Source organism: Trichosurus vulpecula, chromosome 8, assembly GCF_011100635.1.
Source record: "Trichosurus vulpecula isolate mTriVul1 chromosome 8, mTriVul1.pri, whole genome shotgun sequence".
Lineage (NCBI taxonomy): Eukaryota > Metazoa > Chordata > Mammalia > Diprotodontia > Phalangeridae > Trichosurus > Trichosurus vulpecula.
The window spans coordinates 11573000-11596611 of record NC_050580.1 but is presented as its reverse complement, the minus strand read 5'-3'; the positions used below and the strand labels follow the sequence as shown (position 1 = coordinate 11596611).

At 49.2% G+C, this 23612-nt stretch overlaps 1 protein-coding gene across 1 annotated transcript in view; it reads left to right on the top strand.

The window, feature by feature from the left end:
* Positions 1-1653: 1653 nt before the first annotated feature.
* Positions 1654-23612, top strand: part of LOC118827853 (phospholysine phosphohistidine inorganic pyrophosphate phosphatase) — a 202445-nt gene continuing 180486 nt past the window's right edge. The window contains exon 1 of the mRNA XM_036734181.1: positions 1654-1815. Within this exon, the coding sequence (XP_036590076.1) occupies positions 1688-1815 (128 nt within the window). The 5' untranslated portion in view covers positions 1654-1687. The remainder of the gene's footprint in view (positions 1816-23612) is intronic.

Sequence of the window (23612 nt, the reverse complement as noted above, 5' to 3'; positions counted from 1 at the left end):
TTAAAAATAGGTTTGCATTATCATCTTCTGTTTTCACACGATCTGACTAGACTGAGCCTCTTTGTGCTTGTGGATGTTTCAGAAGTGGGTATTTGCTTGGGGTCTTCTCTATCCCTGTCTGAGCTTAGCATACACAGAAGGCCTGGCTCAGGCTTGCTGGCCTGTAGTTGACTTTTAAAGTTCTGTCATTTTGTCTTTTTTTCCCTCTTGGGTTGCCATGGCCAAAGTTTCATAAGCAGAGAAATAGACAGTAGGCCTCAGGGTCAGGATGTTATAAAGGACCTGCCAGACAAAGGAGGAGGTGGGTTGGTGAAGAGGTGAGGGATGGACAGAGGGCTCCACTCATCCCCTCACAGAGTGATGGGAGAGAGCCAGCAAGGAAGGCTCCAGCACATGGGGGGGACCCCCAGTGACAAGACAGACAGACAGCCCTGCTCCCTTGGAGGGAACTCCCCTCCTGATGAGGTCACAGAGACACTTGGGTGGGTCCCTGAGGGAACCTTCTGGGAACGCACCAACGGTTGTACAAGACGGCTGGTGGTGGTGGCACCTTTGGAGGGAGATAACCCCATCCCATCAAAGCCTCCATGCTGATCAGACATGAGCATATCTGCCCTGTAGGTGGAAGCCACTGCAGGTGTACAATCCATTTTGGTGGTTTCAGTTTGAACAGGAGAGAAAGGGGGTTCACTACACCCCTAAAAGTATCAGGTTGTAGGTGTAGAAGGCGGTCAGTAAGGTCTAGCGGCTGAGGCGCTAGCCCGGTGACTCTGGGTCCTCTGCGAGGCTGGAGGGGAGGTGGCCAGAAGATGGGGCAGAGTCAGTCCAAGGTCACGATGCTAGGGCTAAGGCCAGCCAACAGGCAACGCCCTGAGCTTGGCGTCCCGGCAAGCCTTTGCTGACACCCTCCGGACCGGTGGCTCCCGAGCTGGGGCGCCCCCAACGAGTCGGACACGAAGCCCTTCTCTGAGCACATGTGTTGTCACTGGAGCCTGTGCCTCGCTGTGCGCCCGCGGGTATAGATGTCCGGGGGTCCACCCATCCCCAGGGCGCCCCGGCACCCGTGTCCTCCCGCCTCCGGCCGCTCTGGGCAGTCCTGGCCACCCACAGGTCAGAGACACCGCTAACAAGCACCGATGAAGCACCTACTGGGTGCTGGCACCCCGCTGTGTGCGGGGAGACGGATGGACGGGGGCGAAGACAGCCCTGTTCCCCTCAGAGATGCCAGTCTTTCGGGAGGGGGAGCACGTGCAGGCTCCCGGGAGGGCGCGGGGCGGGGGAGCTGGGCACTGCCCTCTCACCATCTGACCCTTGGAGCGCCCAGCTCAGCGCCCGGCACATAGTGGGAGCTTCATCAGCTCTCCCTTTCCTCCGCTTTACATGGGAGGAAACTGAGGCACAGAGGGGCGGGGGTGGGGGCCCTTCCCGGAGTCACGCGGCTAGTCCGCGGGCGGGGGCGGGGGAAGTGTGGGCCTCCCCAGGGAGAATGGGTGACGGAATGGGGGGGGGGGGGGTGTCTCCTCTGAGCAGCGTGACGGTGCCGTCCGGACTACATGTCCCAGGAGCCTCTGCTTCCGCCTCGCCTCGCCGCCCCGCCCCTCCCCCTCTCGTCGGACTACATCTCCCAGGAGCCTCTGCTCCCGCCTCGCCCCCCGGAAGGCCACCCGGGACAGGCGCTACGGGAGCGATGGCGGCGGCGTGGGCCCAGCGGCTGGCAGGCGTGCGTGGGGTGTTGCTCGACGTATCCGGAGTGCTCTACGACGGCGGCGATGGCGGTGGCACCGCTATTCCCGGCTCCGTCGAGGCCGTGGCCAGGTGCGGAGGGGGCGGAGAGGGGTCGCGGGGGGGGCTGCCGCGCTCTGCGAGGGGCGGGGCGGAGCGGAGGGGCGGAGCCTGCCGTCCGTTGCCCGGGAGACCCTGGACGCCGCGGACTGCCGATTGTGCGCGCGCAGCATGGAGTGCTGTCCGGGAGCTGGGCCCGTCGGGCTGCGGGCCGCAGAGTTGGGGCTGTCGGGGTCTCGTCTGTCTGCGCGTTTTCTGGAGGCAGGACGAAGAGACTGGGAGAGGGGTGAGGAGGGGGACGTGGCTGCAGGGTGACCCCGCTAGGAAGGCTCCTGGCTCTTCGGTGCCCAGTCCAGGCCTCGTACTTGTGCCCAGTCTGGGCTGGACCCGTGCGTCTCCAGAATCAGGGATCCTGTGATGATCTCATCCATTTTAAAGACGAGGAAATGGGAGCCCAGAGAGGCTCAGACTGCCCGCAGCCACACAGCAGAGCAGTTTCAAAGGCGGGACCAGCCCGGAGCTCTAAGTTTCAGCCTAGTCCTGGCTGGAAAGCCGGGGTGTTGCCAAGGCCTGCCAGGGGCCCCAGGAAAAGGGACGGCAAATGCTTTAAGGGGGTGGAACCCCAGGACCATCCAGCCGGCCACGTAGCTGGTGCTGGGTGATGGTGCTGCCTAGAGACGGCTCCCCCTTAAGAGGTCTGGCGCAGGCTTAGAGCCTCGGACTTGGGATCACCCCCCTGGCATTTTCTGTTCTGTGGTCTAATCAAGGACAAGCACAGTCCAGGTTGGGGAGCAGTGGGGTGATAGGAGAGACAACTGTGTTCCTTTGGAAAAGACGCAGCTGCTTCCTCCGCATGGTACCCAGTCAGTCAACAATCATTTATTAATGCCTAGCACTGGGGCGCAAAGACAGAAATGAAGATGGGCTTGCCCTCTGGGGGCTTCCCTTCTATAGGGGGAGGTGACGACCTTCACTAACTGGTTCCCTGCCCTGCTGGCTGGGGTTTATGTGCCAGCTGGCAGTTTGCAAACATTTCCCTTCTTGTATTATTATCTTGACACAGATTAGATGAGGGTCAGTGGAGGGAGTGCGAGATTTGCTCCCCAGGTTTTTGTCCATGTGACCTTGGACAATTGCCCCTCCAGGCCTCAGTTTCCCTCTCTGTAAAATGAGGGGATTGGACTGCCCATCCGAAACCCATTACCTTGTGGTCTTGTATAAACCGACTGTTGCTCTGAGGTCTGAATCTCCTAATAATTCGTGCCGCCCAGTGTGGCCTATCTAATTATTAGGATGCTCACAATGGTATGCTCTTGGGCACGGCATCAGGATGTGTCAGCAGGCCCCAGAGAAAAAGAATAAGCTTGGTGGGTTCCTAGGGGATATTGGAGGCTGTCTCATCCAGACAGCACCCAAGCCTTGGCTCTAAGACCCCCACACCACCTCTGAGGCAGCCCATTGGCCCACTGGGTGGCAGCTCGGATGCTTATAGAATTTTCCCTGGCAGCTTCTTTTACTTTCCTAAATTGTGTCGGCAGCCATGTAGCTGAGATGCTGGGGCCCACCACCCTTCAGCTGAGCCCTTGGGGTGGCTTCCTCCCTCTCCCATGTTTGTCTCCCTCCATCCATCTGCTTTGGTTTTCTTGTCCAGTTTCCAGGCGTTTTGCAACCAAAATGGCAGAAATTCTATAGGGGATGGCTATGAGCAGAGGTAGTTCCCAGAGTGAGGACGTTTCTTTTTAGTCAGTTCTTTATAGTTGGGAAGGACAAGACTCCAGTCTGGGCAGCCCACACTGAGGCTGGTGCCCTTCCGCAAGTGGAGGTTAATTGTCCTTTCCTGGTCTTGTGAAGTTTGGAGCAATGGGAAAAGCAGCTCGGTTTTGAAGTCAGGAGAGACCAGGGTTCAAATCCCTGCTCTGACCCTCCTTTCTTCAGCTGTAAAATGGGGGTGATACACTCTGCTCCCAATCCTACCTTAGGGGCTTGTTGTGAAGAGCTATCACTTGTCCATGACAGTGGCATCCGTTCATGGCAACCTTTAGATTGTAAGCTCCTCGAGGGCAGAGACTGTTGTGCTTGGCACAGCACCTGTGCATAGTAGGGGCTTAATAAATACTGATTGATTGATTGGCCTTCTCTTAAGGCTGTGTCCCGTCGGCCTTTGGTGTCTCCCACCACACTTGGTGGCTTTGGGCCCCCAATGAGAGCCGAGTAAAAGCTTGTTGGTGAGTTAGTGCTATGTGTCTGACGCACTGAGAGTTATTGATGACAAAGATAGATTGTCTCCTGTGCGTCCTCGTGGATGTGACTCACAGCAGCCTGTCAGGTAGATGCTTCTGTATCTCTGTTTTACAGATGGGGAAACTGAGACCAGAAGACTGTTTTACCCTGGGCCGCACAGTAAGTGTCTAAGGCTGGATTTGAGCCCAGACTTCCTGACTTTGTTAGTCAGGATGTAGGAAGCCTTAAATTTTTTGTTTAATTTGTAAAACCATTAAAAATTGTCAAATGCACCTAAGACAAAGAGACAGCTTGTCGTGGATAGGGTACTGGACTTGGAATCAGGAAGACCTGAGTTCAAATTCAGCCTCAGATACTTCCTGGTGGTATGGCCTTAGGCAAATCACATGAACCTCTCTGTGCCTCAGTTTCCTCATCTGTAAAATGAGGTTGGGCTGGATGGCCTGAAATGAACAAACCAAGGGAAATGCTTTCTTCTCTGTCCTTGTCCGGGTCTGTCCCAAGTTCTAAGATGCTGGCTTCGCTTTCCATCGGTCTGTCTTGTTTTTCTGCCCCTGGTGTCTGGCAGTGCCACTTCCACCAGCCCGCTGCGCACAGGCCTGAGGCCCTGGGGGAGGGGCTCCCACATTGCCTCAAAGGCTTCTTGTCCAGCTCTTTCTTGGGATGGCACCTCCTACTCTTCTGCTTTGTGAACTCGCCATTATTAGTCCAGCCATCCCCCAGTGGCTGGGCTTTCAAGTTGTCGGCCTCTTTCTTGCTGGTGCCAAGGGGTTGGAGTCACAGAATTTCTGAGTTTTCAGGGCCCTCAGAGCCCATCGGTCCAGCTTTTGCCCAGCCCTCCAGGGAGGGGGACTGTCTGTCAGCGGTGGGGGGGCGAAGCCCATCTCGCACAGCTTTTCATTTTGGTTTTTGTGTCTCCAGCACCCAGCGAGTGCCTGCCTGGCACCTTGTCGGTGTTTAATAAATGCTGTTGAACTGAACTGAATTACATTTGCCTCTGTAGCTTTCTACCCATTGTTCAATCAGTCACTATATATATACACTTATACATATAAACACACATGTACATGTATACATACACATAGGCACACACAGAATAAATACAAGGCCATTGCCGAGAGGGGAGGGAAGGCACCAGCAGCTGTGGTCACGAACAGGATGAGTTTCATGCTTATGTCTCATGAGAGACTAAGACTCTAGTAGGAAAGGTGAGGAGGGAGTCCGTTCCAGGTGTGAGGGACAACCAGTGCAAAAGTATGTAGGTGGGAAATGTGTGAGGCAAAGTCAGGAGGCCAATTTGGCTGCCCTCTGGGGCCCAGCAGAATAAGCTGTGAATATTTTTCTATAAACAGAATTCTCTAAAGCTATTTTTTGGCATGTAGTGGAAGAACATTTTTTAAATAATTTATTTTTGGTTTTCAGCATTCACTTCCATAAGATTTTGAGTTTTAAATACTCTCCACCTCCCTCTCCTCTCACCTTCCTAAGGCAAAGTACAGTCTGATGTAGGCTGTACTTGTACATTCATATTAAACATATTTTCCCATTAGTCATGGTGTAAAGAAGAATTAGAACTAATGGGAGGAACCCCAAGAAAGAAGAAACAAAACAAAACAACAGAAGAAAAGAAAAGGAGAGCAAATTGTCTGCTTCGATCTGCATTCAGACTCCAGAGTTCTTTCTCTGGATGCAGGTAACATTTTCCGTCATGAGTCTTTTGGAGTTGTCTTAGCTCTTTGCATTGCTGAGAAGAGCTAAGTCTATCAAAGTCAGTCGTCGAACACTGTGGCTGTTACTGTATACCGTGTTCTCCTGGTTCTGCTCACTTCACTCAGCATCAGTTCACACAAGTCTGTCCAGGTTTTTCTGAAATCTGCCTGTTCATCATTTCTTATGGAACAACAGTATTCCATTACATTTCTATACTACAACTTGTTCAGCCATTCCACACTTGATGGGCATCCCCTTGATTTCCAATTCTTTGCCAAGGAAGAGCATTTATTAATCACCTGATCTCTGCAAGAGGCCTTAGTTTCCTCGTCTGTAAAATGAGGGGGTTGGACTAGATTATTTCTAGAGGCTTTTCTAATTCCAAGTGGAGGGTGTTGCCATCTTGCCTGCAGAGCTGGGAGTGGAGTGGGGAGAGATCATGAGAGGTGGAATCAGAAGACCTGGGTTCAGACTCTGTTGGCGTGTGACTTTGGGCTAGTCATGAAACCTCCATGGGCTTCAGTTTCCCCATTTGTAAGGTGAGGGCATTGGTCTAGCTGGCCTCTGAAGGCCTTTCCTTCTCTAGACACCTGATCTCTCCTTTCTCTCCTCTGTAAGATGAGGCTGTTGAACCTTTCAGGCCCTTCTACTTCTGACAGCGTGTGATCCTAAGGAACTGAATTTCTCTGCTTGGCACCAGCAAGGTTTCCTTTCTCTAAGTTTGGGTCTTCAATTTTAGTCTTAATTTGTGTGAAGCTTTCTTGGGATTGGGGCCAGGAGTGATTTCTCCAGCATGGTCAGTCCTTGGGCCATAAACAGGTGGATGCTGGAGGCCCGGGTTCTCTGCTCTCAAATCCCATTGGTTGGGACAGCCTCTTTGCACCCTCCAGACTCTGAGGGCTCATCTCCAATTCCCCCTGTGACCGCCTTTACATGCATGGTTTTCTTTTGAAGTCTTCTTAGAAGAATCCTCCCCTGCCCCCTGTGGTGAGCAGAAGCTGGCAGAGGGGACCCTGAGCAGAGAAGGGTCTCTGAGCTTTCCGAGGAGGGCTAAGCAGGAGAGGGGCTCTTTCCTGAAGCCCATTGCTTGTGAAGGGAAGCCCCATGGCAGGAGTCCTACTGGACACCTAGTTTTCCAGTTCTGTTCCCAGTGGAGAACCCAAGAATATGGCACTGAAATGTTCATGGCCCATCCTCATTTCTAGTTGCCATCAGACTTTTCTTATCTGTGCTATTAGCGCCTAGGTTCTCCTGGGCAGGTGGTCTGAGATCAGTTTCTGATCTGAATAAAAGATAGGAACCAGTGATTTTGCCAGACTCAGTGGCCTTCCAGCCCAAATCTATGACCCTGGCTTCCTGGAAGTCAGGGCTGCTGCCATGTTCTGGGTGGCACTCAGCACATTCTTGGCACTGAATGGAAATATTGAGTTGGTTTTGTCCATGCTCTTGTGTTGAAAACTGGGGTACAGTGGAATACTGGCCCTAACTGGTTCACAGTGGAGAACCATTTGTAAAATGGGGTGATACCTACCAAACTGACATGAACTTAAAAGTCCTTGGAGAATTTCAGCTTGTGGCTGCTCAGGCTGTGTCAGCTCAAGATGACCTGGGTTCCCCAGGAGCCCAGGGGATGCAGGGGATTGGTCAGGGAGGGGCAAGGATGCCAGCCTCAGCTGAGCCGACCAAGGACAGTCCTTTATTCTGATGTGTGTGTGCGTGCGTGTGTGTGTTGCAGTCTGATTGATTTCTCCAAGATGAGCTGTTTATTCTTCCTGTCTGAACTGTGAGGCACTTGCCTGTTATGAGGCAGAAGGTAGTTAAGTGTCTGTAAAGACCAGGCCCTAGCCCGAAGGCAGCCCTCCCCATGGGCTGGCATTTACAGCTGTGTGCTGAGAGTCTCCTGGGGCCATTAGCATCGGCATCTGAAAGGCCAACTTGGCTGGACATTTACAACATCCTGTTGCTGGGCCCCTGCCCTGCATCTGTTAGTACAGCCTCCAACAAGGATCTGTCACAAAGACGATGGAAATCTGAGCCCAGAGCAGCTGGAGGGTTGTGTCCAAACAGGGCCCCTGCAGAGCCTTCCAGGGCAGCATGGGGGAGGAGGTGGGCATCATAAAGCTATTCCGGGCAGCCAGAGAGGCTGGCGGGCCCCAGCCGACGCTGCTGCCCCCCCCCCCCCCCCGTCTCTGTGACCTTGGGCAAGACGCCCCACTCGGTGCCTCAGTGTCTTCATCTGTAAGGTCCCTGCCAGTTTCAGAGTCCCAGGACCCAGAGCTGGCAGAGATCTCAGAGGGAACTGAAGCTCCTTGACGTGAGGTCTCAGAGCTGGTAAGTGTCACAGGTAGGATTTGAACCCAGGTCCAGCCCCTTATCCATTACATCATGTACCTCCATGGGCCTCAGTTTCCTGACATGGAGCCAAAGTCTGCTTTCCTGCAGTCCATTATCCTTTGGTCTGTTGACATGTCAGTTGTGTCCAGCTCTTCATAACCCCAGTTGGGTTTTCTTGGTAAAGACACTGGAGCGGTTTGCCATTTCCTTCTCCAGCTTATTTTACAGATGAGGAAACCGAGGCAAACAAGGTGAAGTGACTTGCCCAGGGTCACACAACTAGGGTCAGAGGCCAGATTTGAACTCAAGAAGATGAGACTTGGTCCAGTCCTGGGGCTGTGTCCCCTGTGCCACCCGTATTACCCTGTGGAAGAGCTGACAAAGAGGGGAAGACTTGGTGCTTAACAAACCTGGCTGGGGTGGGCTGGGGTGGAGTGGAGTCAGTGTCCAGAAGCCTTAGGGGACAAGCCCTGGGACCCTGCCACACCTGCATCTCCCAGAGTGCTTGGCCTGCTTTGTGGTCTCAAAGGCGGAGACCCTCTCCAAGGTCCTGAAAAGACTTTCTATAGGCCCTGCCGTAGGGCCCAGGATGAGCATTAGCCCTGGCCCAGGGCTGAGGGAGGTCTTTCACAGGAGCTAGCCAGAGAGCTCAGGGCAGACCGTCCTGGCACCTCCTCGAGTATACGAGGCTGTCCCCTCCAGCCCGAATTGGGCAGCTTGCCCAGGGTCTGGCCAGGGACACCAGCCTACAGAGCTGAGAGAAGAGACCTTGGGACCCCGGGGGAGCCCCTTCGCTCAGGCCTCACCTCCCCATCCTATTGGCATCTGAATACTTATGATTTTATCCGAGTTTTTATAATAATAGCTAACAGCTCTATGACAGTCTCAACTGTGCAAAGCATTTGATGATGATATCTCATTCCAGATGAATGCCTCAGAGTTGTATTGATGCTTTTATTTGTGGTACACCAGAGGTACATCCTAATACCTCTTCCCCGCCTCCCCCTCCCCCCCCCCCCCCCCCCCCCCCCCGCCCCGAACCCTTTTGCTTATCACAAAAAAATAGTTTAGCAAAATCAGCTCAAACCAACGTTCTGCACCTGTAATTCACCCCTCTCTTGTGAGAGGAGGACACGGTGTTTCTGAGAGTGACCACATTTTGGCAATTATATTAACCATCTCTTTTGGGTCACACCTGAGATGAATCCCTGCTACCACAGCCCCTAGTGAGGAAGGCTCCACCCCCCTCCCAAGTCAGTTTGTGGCCCTTTTGGAGAATTTCATGTCATGCCTCTACTGTCCCCTTGGCCCCTGCCCCATTGCAAGGTTCTTGGGTCTGCCCTTTGGGCCACAAGATCAGAGCAGGTCTATCTCATGGCCCCTTAAGTACTTGGTGACCCACCCCAGCACCCCCCATTCATCACCTATCTTCTGAGATCAAGACTGGTCACCACATTTCATCTGCCTTAGAAAATGTGGGGATTGAGCTCTGGATTAGAGTCAGAATGTGGGGAGCAAGCCCCAGATTGGGGTCAGAATTTGGGGAGCAAGCCCCAGATTGGGGTCAGAATGTGGAGAGTGAGCCCCAGATTGGAGTAGAAGGTGGGGATTGAGCCCCGGATTGGGGTCAGAAGGTGGGGAGCGAGCCCCAGATTGGAGTCAGAAGGTGGGGATCGAGCCCCAGATTGGAGTCAGAAGGTGGGGATTGAGCCCCGGATTGGGGTCAGAAGGTGGGGAGCGAGCCCTCGATTGGTGTCACAATGTGGGGAGCGAGCCCTGGATTGGGGTCAGAATTTGGGGAGCAAGCCCTCGATTGGGGTCAGAATGTGGGGAGCGAGCCCTTGACTGGTGTCACAATATGGGGAGCGAGCCCTTGACTGGTGTCACAATGTAGGGAGCGAGCCCTTGATTGGTGTCACAATGTGGGGAGTGAGCCCTTGCCTGGGGTCAGAGGACATGGTTTGGTGACTGCAGTTCGCTTCTCTCTGGGTCTTAGGTTTTGTGAGATGAGAGGGTCTCTGAGCCCCTTTCCAGATGCAAACCGTCGGATCTCCCTGAATGATTGAAGGGAAGACTTGTTGGGGGTGAGGAGATGGGTAGCTGTGTAGAAAGTGAATGGTTCATTTTGGGGTGGCTTCTGTGAGCCTCAGCATGCTCACCCACAAAATGGGGAGAGTGGTCTTTCTATCTCCTGCCTCACAGGGTTGCAGGGGAGGCACTTGGTCGGCTTTAGAGTGGAACAATGTTCCTCCCTGGGGAGAGAAGGGTTCAATTAAATTTGATTTAAAAAGACGATTCTGTGCATCTTCCCCCTCCCCTCCCCCCCATGAGGGCAGCCAGTGAAGGAGGAGGCCGAGGCCCCCCAGGATGTCTGGGAAGGAAAGCAGCATCAGGGCCATTGACTTCAAAGCCTGGGCGGGGCTCAGGCTCGGGGCTCGGAAGGGCAATCTCCCTTACTGCTGAGGGTGAACTGGAGGATCCAGGAGGTCTTTGCCTCCCCTTTGATTGGCCCATCTGTCCTGGTGCCTTGTCGCCCTCCTCCCTTCTTTGACTGATGTCATTACCCCCTCTGTTCCCCGCCCCCCTCCACTGGCTCTGAGCTTTCTCTTGTCTCATTTCTAGGCCTTGGGTTAGAGGGTCTGCCTTCCCTCCCCCGTTTTCCCAGTCTCCTGACTGGATCATGGAGACCAGAAGGAGATGTGGGCAACCCTTCCTCAGATCAATTCATCAGTCAACAAGCATTTATTAAGTGTTAGCTGCTATGCTAGGCATTAGGGAGCCCTGGTGAGAATACTGTCTAACAAGCATTTATCAAGTGCCTACTGTATTCCAGGCACTGTAATGGGTCCCAGGGATACAGATATTAAGAGTGAAGCCATCCCTTCTCTGAGGACTTCTGTTCTCTTGGGAGAGACAATAGGTATATACGGCATAAATTCAAAGTGAGGGAACCTAACAGTATTCTTGCTGGCAGTGGGGGAAGAGAGGGATGAGGTAGAGCCAAAGTATAATAGACCAGAAAAAGGATTGGTCCTGAACCTGGGCTCTTTTATAGATTCTGCTTTTCTTTTATAATATGTAATAAATTTATTCTGTAACTTTCAATCTGAGTTTCATGTCTGTGATTTTTTGGTCTTTTTGTCTCAGCATTTAAAAAATGTTTCAGTGACTTTTCCCCTCCCCCCTCATCTTCTCCTCCCCTCCCCCCTTCAATCTCTCCCCCCCTCCCCCTTCATCCTCTCCTCCCCTCTCCCCTCATCCTCTCCTCCCCTCCCCCTTCATCCTCTCCTCCCCTCCCCCTTCATCCTCTCCTCCCCTCCCCCCTTCATCCTCTCCTCCCCTCCCCCTTCATCCTCTCCTCCCCTCCCCCTTCATCCTTTCCTCCCCTCCCCCTTCATCCTTTCCTCCCCCTCTTCTCTCCTCTGTTCTTTTTGCACAGGAGTCTGCCACACAACCTGAGAGGAGGGTACCGGGATCCAGCCTTTGCTACTGTAGAAAGTGCCATAAGGGATGGTTTGGTGTCTAGGAGACTCTGATTTGTGCCCTTTAGGGCTATGGGATAGAGGGTGAAAACCAACCATTTACAGATGAAGAAACCAAGGTGTAGAGGGGGGCCATGGCTTAGGGTCCTACAATCATTGCCTACTTATTGTTCCCCAGACTTGGCATTGTTTCCTGCCCCTGTGCCTTTGCATAAGCTGTAACCCATGGGTTACATGGGATGCTGTTCCTCTTTACCTCTTAGGACTAAAGTACCATGGGCCACTTCCTGCCTGCTGGGCTCTTCCCGGGCCCCTGCTGTCCCCCAGATGTTTGTGTTTCCACTCCAAATCTACTTTCAGTCTACCTCTCAGACCCTGTCACCACCAGCGTGACCCCTCCCTTCCAGTTGTCTTATTAGAACATAAGCTTCTTGAGGGCAAGGACAATCTTGCTTTCCTTTCTTTATATTCCCAGTGCCTGACGTGTGTCTAGTTGGCCCTTCATCAGTGCACTCTGCTTCTGCCTCGCATGTCTTGTACATATCTATGTTTGCAGTCATCTCTCACATTTGCCTTTCATCATATCCCCACTGGGCTGCGATTGACTGTTAATTGACCAGACCCGGCAGGTCCCTTATGAGCCATCTGGTCCAGTTCCTCCCCCCACTTTTACATGGCAAGGAAACTGAGACCCAGAGAGGGTCATTGATTTGGCCAAAGTCACGCAGCAAGTAAGTGGCAGAGCTGAGGGTGTGTGTTTGTGTGCACGCGTGCATGCGAACACGCTAGAATGTGGACCCAGAGAAATAAATACAGGGAAATTCAAGGGAAGAAAAATTCCTGAGGAGGGGGCGGTGTAGGGGAGGAAAATGGCAGAGTCTTGGAGGAAGACTTTGGTGGCTTACCTGAGTCTTGAAAGCAGAGGATCGTGTGGCATTCTGAGGACTGGGTGGGGCTGATAAGACAAGGATCCCAAGTAGCTATCAGAAAAAATTAGCCGTCTTTATTTGCCTCAGCAGACAAAGTGCTGGACAGCTCCACTGGGAGGGCAAGGAAAGCTTGGGGGGAGTGGACATCTTGAAGAATGGTCAGAAGTGGGGTGGAGGGTATAGGGTGCTCATTCCACAGGAAGGCAGCCAGTGTCTGGAGAACGGACAACAGTCCTAGGAAGCGCAAGAAGAAACTGAAGACACCTTCTATCCCTGGGGTGCTAAAGCTGCACCATGAACTTGTTCTTTAAATTATTTTGATGACTGAATTCCAGTATAATTGGTTTCCTATGAAATCCTACATGTTTTATTTTTATTCATTAAAAAACCTTCTTCTGAGAAAGGGCCCAAAGATTTCACCAGACTTCCAAGCATGTCCATGGCACACAAAAGCCTTAAGAAGCCCAGAAAGGGACACTGAGGACCAGAGAGTGGTTCCACCCTACCCCCATTATCCAAGATTCCAAGTCCTAGAGCTTAAGTTTGCACCCAGGCCCCGGACTCCAGATCTATGCTCTTTGGTGATGGAGGGGAACCATGAGGGGGCCTTACTTGGTGATCTCCATGGGGAATTGTGACACATACACACACTAGCCATTGAGAGGGACAGTTCTTTGGCTGGACTTCTGCGTCGGTAGTGTATACCTATCCATTGTCTTACTGTCTCTGTCTTTCTGTCTCTGTCTCCTTTTTCTCTCTCCCCCCTTTCTCTTCTCCCCTTCCCTCTTTCCCCTCTCCCCTTTCTCTCCCTCTCTCTCCTTTCTCTCTCTCTCCCCTTCCTTCCTTTCCCTTCTTTTCCTTTCCTTTCCCTCCCCTCCCCTCTCCTTTCCTTTTCCTCTCCCTCTCCCCTCCCTCCTCTTCCCCCTTCCTCTCCTTCTCTCCTCTCCCTCTCTCTGCCCCTCTCTCCTCTCCCTCCCTCCTTCCTTCTCTCCCTGCCCCACCCCTCTTTCTCCCCAGCCTCAGCATTCCCCAGAGAATAGGGACCACAGGCCAGTGCCACCCTTCCCTGCTCATCCATTCTATTTATAAAAATGTGTTTCTAATTTATCGTTTATCAAATGAGGATCAAGTCAGATACCATATACACAGCACTTTGTAAACCTTAAAGTGCTCTGTAAATGTGCTGGTGGTGGTTATTGTTGTTGGTATTCTGTGATAGTGCTGGGATTTTAACCCATTTCTCTGGTTCCACCTCACTGTCCATGCCTGATTTATTCCAGAGTAAACCCCTATTTGCCACGGAGATCAGAATTTCCTGGCATTAAGAATACGTGTGTTTCTAGAGCCTCCTATTCCAAGCAGTCCTTGCTGCCAGCTTGAATACACCAAGCCCTGTTACTTGATCTAACCATAGTGCCTCAATGGCCTGCAGCTTGTGGGACCGGGACCCTCTTCTGTGTCCCCTGCCTTCTCCTCACTCCTCTCCTGAGCTCTCAGGAGTTGGGGAGGCACGGACCAGGGGAAAACCTCAGTGAAGACAGTCTTCCCAGGGGACATTGCCCCACCTGAAAGAACATAATGGTTTTCTTTGTGGATTCTGCTGTTTAGAAATGGGAGCCCAGCCCTGGGCTGGTGCCGCTGGGGCTGGCGCCAGTATCTCCATGCCCAAAGGCAGTGGGAGGAGCCAGAGGTTTAAGGGCACAGTGGAACCTTAGGGCAATCTTCCCTGAGCTTCAGTTTCCCTAACTGTCAAATGTGATATAAAAGCCATCTCTAAGCTTTCCCCTGACTATACGTTTCTAGGCCTAGGATCACTGCAGGAAAACAAAGTCCCAGATATTTCAGTAATTGAATGTATCTGTGATTTCCCTTTAGTCGTTCAGAAAACAGCCCAGCTGTGACTTCTCATCCTGCCCAGCTCTTGGCCGTCTCCTCCCACAAATTCCCTGCAGAGGCCAAATACTGTCCCATAATGAACTGAAATATCCAAAACAAACCAAAAACAACAAATGAGGGGATAGGGAGGGACTTGGGTCCTTTCATAGAAAAATATTTCTTCTTCATGCAGTCTTGGATGGAATTCCCTGTAGATAAATATTGAGCATTCTAAGGTTTAGAGCTGGGAAGGACCCCCCAGGTTGATCATGAAGTCCAACCCCTCATGTTACATCTTAGAAACTTGAGGGCTAATCGAGCAGCAACCAGGGAACCTTTGTGAAGCACCAGTTAGGGGCTGGGGGTGCAAGGACCATTTCCTAGAGAGGGGAGTTACTTGGAAAAAGCCGAGCAGCAGGCTTGGGGCCCTTCCGTAGTCTTGCCTGGGACAGTGAGCCTGGAGTGTCCCAGGAGAGGGGCAGCGCCCTGGCGCCTACCCTGGCTGCCAAACAGGCTTTCCCTGTCAGCAAAGGCACATAGGAAGTCCTCAGGGTTTTACTTTTATAATGACTTATTAGAAATACAAAGTAATTCTATGTGAAATCCAGCCATAGAGTTTAGGAGTCTCAACAAAAAAACTTCCACACTCTTACTCCGAGGAATTTTCATGTTATCTTTTATTTTCTCTTTTTTATCTGCATTCCTTTCAGAAATCTCAGGATGTAAAAGAAAGACCTTGTCAGTCAACAAGCTTTTATAAAGCAGCTACTGTGTCCTGGGCACTGTGCTAAGCGCTTTACAACCATCTCCTTCAATCCTCACAGCAATCCCTGTTTTACAGCTGAAGAAACTGAAGCAAACAGTTTAAAGACTTACCTAGGGTCACACAGCTAGTGAGGGTCTGGGGCTGGATTTGAATTCAAGTCTTCCAAAGAAAAATAAAAGACAGATATGAATTGAACTAGATGGCCTCTGTATACCAACTTCTAGTGTCTCTTTTTCCTTATTCCCCAAATCAGAGATGAAGTTTTTTTTTAATCTCTTGATGGTGTCAAAATATTTTGGAGATACCGTGCTTTCCAGAGCTGAGGCCCAGCAGGCAGGCTATGCCCTGAGCTTGGCATAACAGTAATCCCTTGTGCTCAGGGTGATCTCACCCTCTGGCAGAGTGTAAAACTTGGACCAATGCCAGGTGTTCATTAGGGATTTAGCTCCCCCTATTTCCCAGGGCCATCCGTCACATGTTCACAATCCCTCTACTTCTCTTCCTGTCACAGAGCTCCGGTTCTATACCTGGCAAGGTAGCCACGACCCCTAAGACTCGAGACAATGACTGTTCCCATGGAACCAAGAATATCCGTGTTGTCTCAAGAAATGCCAGCCATGAGAATGTTCTTAAGATCTAAGAATGATCGTGTTGTGACTCTCCCCCACCCTGTGTATATAAGTGGCCCCAGACTTAGCAACAGGAGAGGGGCTTCCATATGCAGACATCATTTTCCTCCCTCTGAAATTAATTAACTTCTGTTTGTGTTCTGACTCTCCTGTCTATAGCCTGCTCTGGCCACCCACAGGTTAGAGTCCGGGTCCAATCCAGTGGACACAATAGAATGTAAACTCCTTGAGGGAAAGTAATGTTTCATTTTTTTGTAACTCCCCCAGAGCCTAATACAGTAGGTATTTAATAAATGCTTGTCAGTTGGTTGATTGACCTGTGATCTTGCGGACCTGGGCACTCTGATCCTTCAGTCCAGTTTTTATCCTTGGAGGTCTACCCGAAGTCCTGAGGGCTGGTTGTTAATGGAGCCCTGGGGAGGTCAGTACTGGACAGTGAATTGGACACAGGGGTGGATGGATTTGGTTCCCCCAAAGGCTCCAGATTTTTCCCTGCTCAGAAACTTACTCTGGTTCTGCAGCTGGCTTTGCATGTCCCCATTTCTACTCTTTGCCTTATCAGTCTTGCCAGTGGCCTTTGTTCAAAGTGAGAAAGCCCAGCGCTTTGCCTAGGAGGCAGACTCAGGAGATTGTAAACACCTGAATCTGCAGGCTGCTCTTTTTGCTTTAAAGTGATTTTCTTCACTGTTGTAAGATTATAAATCCTGGCGGGACTGGTGAGGCGGGAGGAGGCACCCCCCGGCCCAGCCCTCTGTGGGGGGCGAACACAGGCTCATGTACTGATAGGTCGTGCTGACTTTTTTCCTCTTCCATTTCCTTTTGTGGCCTTTCTTTTATTAATTGCTCAGTGCCTGGCCTGTTGTAGGGCTTAGTAAATGGTGACTGGGCTGGATTGGGCTGGCTCTCTGGAAGGGGGAGGGGGAAGGACACTGGGAAAAACTGGGGGAGGGGGGAAGGGGAATGTTTAAAAAAATCAATACAAACTTATTTTTTAAAAAAGTATTTTATTCCTTTTAAAAATTCCGAGGCATCGTTCTTAGCCCGTGGCTCATGCCAAACCATCCTGATGTAAGAAACCTCATACAGAAAGCAGATTCCCTCAGATAGGCAGAGGCTGAAGTCCTCTCTAGACCCTCCTGCTCCAGTGGCTCCTTTCCCTGCATTCTTCTCTTCCTTAGGCTGAATTTGAAATGGTGATGATAAGAGCGGCTTTTAAATAAACACTGGCTCATTTGAGCCTCCCCACAGCCCTGGGAGGTGGGTGTTCTTGTTAACCCCATTTCAGGTATGAAGAAACTGAGGCAGATTGGTGAAATGATCCTCTCAGGGCTGCCCAGCCAGGCAGGTTTGGATTGGGGTTTTTCTGACTCCAGGTCCAGGGACCCACCCTCTGTGCCACCTCTGTGTCGCAAGTGACATCTTTCAAATGAAGCTCTGACTGCCCCTAATGTAAGGAGGCAGGGCAGGAGGGCGTAGTAGGAAAAAAAAAACAAACAGCTACACCCCCCCCCCCCGAAAAAACCTCAGGCTCCTCTCCAGGTGCATTACTTCCTCTGCATGACCTTGGGCAGGTCATTTCCCTGCCAGTGGCTCAGATCCCCACCCCAGGCCGTAGCCAGCTAGATGCCTTCTTCCTTGGAGTTGCTCCAGTCTGTCTGCCCTCCCGGCGTGCAGGAAGGCAGTTAAGTGTGCCCAAGGTCACCGAGGATGTCTAATGATTGTCCTCACACTTTACCTGGTATGGAACAATGATGAGGGTTTTTTCATTATTTTCGGGTGAGCGATCCTGGCAGATGCTGACAGCCAGCAGATGTGTAAAGTTCGAGGTGATTTGTAAGGGGCCGGCTCATCTGACGCACAGTAATTGCATGGTGGGACATTGTCACTCAGAGTCTTGTCCTGCTCTGTCAGAAGAAGGTAAAGGTCAGTTCAAAGAAAGAAGGGACAGAGCTCAGTGGGAAATGAAAAACGGATTTTCTGCCATCCCCTCCCAGCAGCTTTGGGATCGATGGGCCGCAGCCTGGCATCTCGACAAGTCTGGTCCTTGCCCCAGCTGAGCTGATGCTGGGGGACTTGGGTCGTGTGTCAGCCCGGCAGTGGCTTAAGGAAGGGTCTGTAGCAGGGGTGGGGAACTTGCGGCTTCGAGGCCGCATGTGGCCTTCTAGGTCCTTGGGTATGGCTTTTTGACTGAGTCCAAGTTTTGCAGAATAAATCCTTTTGTTAAGAGGATTTGTTCTGTGAAGTTTGGATTCAGTCAAAGGGCTGCACTTGAGGACCTAGAGGGCCACATGTAGCCTCGAGGCCGCAGTTTTCCCACCCCTGGAGAGATGCCCCTGTACCCTTCCTGATTTTAGACACTTACTTTGTTCCGGGAATTCGTGAGCCAGGCTGCTGTGGGAAGACAGCACCTCCTCTTTCCCCTTGAGCTAGAGGAAGGGCCAGCTTCACTCCTGCTCCCACTGGCTAAATCACTCGACTCCTGAGCCTCAGTCTCCCCGTCTCTAAAATGGGGTTAATAACACTTGGATTACTTTCCCTAGTGGGTTGTTGGGAATTTTGTCAGAAATGCTGTGGAAATGTGATCGTTCCTGCGGCCTTTGGCGAGCTGGCTTGTGCTAGAATGTCAGGGATAGAAAAGCGAGATTCCGTTATTTCTCGTAGATATGAAAAAGAGGACACTGAGTGCCCTAACTGGGAGGAAGTCTTTCCTTTTTCCTTCTTCTTTCTTTCCTTCTTTTCCTTCCTTCCTTTCTTTTTAAAATTTGTACATTCCCAGGGCTTTCACCAGCTTAAAACAAAACAAACCAACCAGCAGTCACATCTCTGGGCCTGCCTAATTATGAAATAGGCATCTTGACCATTCATATCTTCTTTTTTTTGAGGCTCAAAAGTGTAGCTTCCTACATTTCTAAGAGGAGCCATGGAAAGAGGGATGGATTTCAAATCCCAGGACCTGAGTTCAAATCTCAGCTCTGCCAGGAGCCGTCTCTGTGACCTTGGGCAAATCAAGTGACTGCTCTGGGCATCAGTTTCCTCGTTTGTAAATGAGAGGATTGGACTAGATGCTCTCTTATGTCCTTCCCGGTTACAAATCTGTGATCTGGGATTTCATTATCGTCTCCCGTAACATTTCTTTTTCCTATTTTCACTGCCTGGATTTCAGACAGGTCTTTGCTTCAGGGGGCATGTAGCTTAATTTCCTCAGTTGCTTTAAAGGTGAATTTTAAGCTCCGTTCGGTGGCTATTTCATAACTTCCTCTCTTGGACTCTGAAATAGTATATAGAATTTAGAAATATTCAATTTCCCAAACACTAATGAAACACCTACTGTGTGCAGACAAAGACTTGATCCCCAAAGCCATAAACAAAACAGCATGGGAGAGAACTCCGTGAGAGCTCCAAGCAAAATACTGTCTAAGGCAGGAGGGGAGACTTACATTTTTTCCCCTACAAATAACAGACTTATAACAATAAACGAAAATACTTGGTTAAATAAAAGTTGGTTAAATTCAAAAGAAAGGGCAAAATCTTACCTAAATGCTTAGGCTTTGATAAGTAGAACCAACAAATTAACAAATAAGGAAAGAAACTTTTTTTTTTGCTTAAAAAATAAATAATTTTTTAAAGAAAGAAAATGTTTTTGTTTAGAATAGTAATAATTGGATATTTTTGTTGCCTTTCCAAGCTTAGGTCCCACCATTTTTCACCCAGCTCTTCTCCTCCTTTCTGTCTTTTTTCCTTATGTAGTCAGTGGATCAGTGGGTGGCCAGGCCTGGCCAACTATCCGGCACCTCATGACTGGTATTTCCATATTTCCTTGTAGTGAAGGACTCTTTTGATCTGGCAACAACCTTAGAGAACATCAGAAAGGCTTCACAGAGAAGGCAGTGCTTGATTCCTGGGTAAAGGAGAGAATGGAGATGAGCGGGCAATTGCTTTACAGGGACAGCAGCCACACTCCGCCATATTGTCTCATCAGAAAACCTTCAGTGAGGCAGCTTGGCATGGTGGATGGGGCATTGGACGTGGACTCGGGAAGCCCTGGGTTCAAATCCTACTTCAGACACTAGCAGTGGAACCCTGGGCAAGTCACCTCTGCCTCAGTTTCCACATCTGTAAAACAAGGAGAATGGACTCAAGAGCCTCTAAGGCCCTTTCTGACCTTTAGATCTATGATCTGATGACTCTGCCATTTTGACCATAGCCTGTGTGACTCAAGGGAAGGGACAGTATTCCCTTTGGGAGTTAAGGCTGAACATAAGGAGACTGTTCAAATGGACCACCGGCCTATTAGAGAGAGACCAAGCTGATTCCTGTTGGGAATGTCGTATCCCTAAATACAATGCAATGCCCTATCCACTTCGATACCTACATTCATGTTGCTCTCACCTCTGTCGAGGGCCGTGCCATCACCACCTCTCTCCGTATCCCTGGATCAACACTGATTTTGTGTGAATCATGTGTCACTGTTTTCAAAGAAGCCGAGAGGCCTGGGCCCCAGAGGCGTCCTTCATTCATCCATTCGGAGCCTTTTTCTCTTTATTTCCTTCATCTACAACTGAAGTTGTGTTTGGAATAACAGATGGGGGGCACTGTCATCTCATTGTCATACCGATTGTTCATTGTTCTGAGAAGGGCACATCATAATTCATTAGCAATAATTATTCCCTGGACGCTGCCTGTACTTCGTCACCCAGCCGCTTCATTAACTTGGGAGCGGGTCTCCCGTTCTGGCGGCTCCAATCAATGAAGATATATTTAGAATGTACAAGTGGATGCTATTAGTTACAATATATTAACTGCCTAATTTAAAATAAAAAAGGCGATCTTTATGAAGGGCAATTAACCACTAAGTGTAATTGATAATTCATATACCTGTGATTAAGAAAGACAAATAATAAGAAAGAAATGAATGACCGACATTATTGGAGAAGACATTGCCAGCCCCTTCAAGAGTGTTGGCTGACACCGATCTCTTGTGGGATTGCGTCTGTCATCAGGAAGGTTCTGCAGCTTACTTGGAGTCTGATTCTTCCTCCCAGCTTTTAGAAAATGTTCGTTATTTTAATCAAATGAGATAACATTAGCACAGTGTCTGGCACATAGTAGAAGTCGTATAAATGTCAGCGAGTATTATTGACCTCATTTAGACAAAATCAAAGAATGCAAGCTGTGCGTGCGTGTGCTTGTGTGTGTGCGTGTATGGGTGTGTGCGTGTGTGTGTGTGTGTGTGTGTGTGCTTTCTATAGTCAGACTGGAGATGTAGCAATAGGAACAGTCGTAATAACTGTGATAATAATAACTCAAATTTCTCTAACAATTTGTCATTTAGACTACTTCAATTGGCCACTGAAAGGGGAGACCTCGGAGGTGGACATTGTAAGGGAGCAACTATAGTGCCAGTATAAGGGAATGAACCCTTAGAGCTGTGTGTCAGAAAGGTGATGGGCTCTCTCTGAAGAAGTGGTTTCCCTCCACTGAGTGCCTTCAGCCGAAGAATGGATGGCTCCTTCTTGTGCATCTGCTTGTCCAAGGGTCTCGTCTTTCATTGGTACATAGACCTCTTTGCCAGTGTGATAAAGTCCGTGGACCCTTATCACAATAATCGTTTTAAATAATTAGAGGGAATGCAAACTTTCATTTAGAAGTTAGTGAAAATAAAGATGTAAGTTTTTTTTTTTCCATCCAGATTCTTGGACCCCTTGAAATCTATCCACAGGTCCTTTGGAGGTCTGTGGATCCTAAGTTAAGAACATTTTTTTAGAGGAAATTTTAGGTCATATTTGAAGTAGGTGGCACCCATGGTCTTTTCCAACTCTGAAGGCTTATCATTTTGTGATGGGCTAATTAGGTATGTCAGATTATCAGCATTTATTAAATGCCTGTTATGTGCCAAGTACTGTGTCAGTGCTGGGGATACACTGTGTATCAGCGCTTGAAAATATGGAAGTAAGTTAAGTAGTGTCCCTGTTCTGTGATTTGTATATCATCTTTAAAATTCAGTTTTATTTTATTTTCAGTTCTGATTTTCCTCTCTTTCTTATCTATGGAGAAAGCAAGAAAAAAAAAACAGTTAAACATGTGTATAGCTAAGCAAAATAAATTTTTGCATTAGCCATGTTCCTGAAAAAAAAATAAACTTCATTCTGGACTCTGAGGAGTCCATCAACCGTGAGTCCTTTGGAATCGTGGTTGGTCATTGTGTTGATGGCACTTCCTAAGTCTTTCAGAGTTGTTTGTCTGTGCAGTAGTGTTGTTATTATGTGAATTGTTTTCCTGGTTCTACTCACATCACTTTGTATCAATTCATACAAATCTTTCCAGGTTTCTCTGAAGCCATCGTTCCTTAAAGCACAATAATATTCTATTGTATTCATATACCATAACTTATTCAGCCATTGCCCAACTGATGGGCATCCCCTCAGTTTGCAATTCTCTGCAGCCTCAGAAGGGGCTGCTATCAATATTTTTGTGTATATGGATCCTTTTCTTCTTTCTTGGATCTCTTTGACCTCATAGCAGTATTGCTGGGTCAAAAGTAGTCTTTTGGAAATAGTTCCAAATTGCTTGCCCAATGGTTGAATGAGTCCATAGCTTCACCAACAAGGTAGTAATGTAGCTGTTTTCCTATAGCTCCTCCAGTATTTATCATTTTTTTTTTTATCAACTTTGCCAGTGTGGTGAACATGAAGTGGTTACTTCAGAATTGTTTTAATTTTTATTTCTCTAATTGTTTGGAAGATTTTTTCATGCAGTTATTGGTAGCTTATGTTTCTTCCTCTGAAAACTGCCTGTTCACATCCTTTAATCATTTATCAATTGAAAAATGGCTCTTATTCTAATAAATTTGACTTTATCTTAGAAATGTGACCTTTATCAGAGAAACTTACTGCAGATATTTTCCCCCAGTTTCCTGCTTTTCTTCTGTTTTAGCTTCATTGGTTTTGTCTCTGTGAAACCTTTTTAATTTTATGTGATCAGAATTGTCCATTTAACCTCCTGTGAAGCTTTCTTTCTCTCGTTTCATTATGAACTCTTCCTCTATCCATAGATCTGACAGGTAGTTCCTTCCATGCTCCTCTTATTCATTGATGTCACCCTTAATATTCTAAATCACGTACCTGTTTCCACTTTATTTTGGTACTAGGTGTGAGAGGCTGGTCTGTACCTAGCTTCTGCCAGTCTGCAGCATCCCCAACAGCTTTTGTCAGATAGTGACTTCTTGCCCCAGTATCTGGAATCTTCGGGTTTCTCAAACTCTAGATTACCATGCTCATTTGTGTCTGTATGTTGCATACCTGATCTGTTTCATTGATCAACTTCTCTGTTTTACCCAGTATCAAGTTGTTTTGACAATTATGCCTTTGTAATATAGTTTGAGATATGAGACCACTAGGCTCTATTCCTTCCCACTTTTTTTTAAAATCATATTCTTTCTTTGGAGATAATAGAGAGGCAAACTTCATCCTAGTCCCAGAATGAAACCAACTTTTAAAAATTAGTGGGTCCAGAATAATAAGGTTTCATAATAATGAAGATAAATCAGATGTATATTATAGAGCCTCAGAATTCATATGATCTTAGAACCAGAGCTGAAAGGAACCTAAGAGGACACCTAGTCCAACCCCCTGATTTGATAGGCAGTCAACACCACACAGGTGTGAGTGGCACCATAGATGTCAGGAAGCCTGCGTGGTACTTTAAGGTTCACAGTGGTGCCACGAGGGAGATTATGCAAACATTATTTTATGGCTGAGGAAGCTTAGTCAGTCAGTCAACGAGCACTGATTAAGAGCTTACTGTGTGCCAGGAACTTGGGCTAAGTGCTGGGGATACAAAGGAAGGACCAAACAGGTCCCTGCCC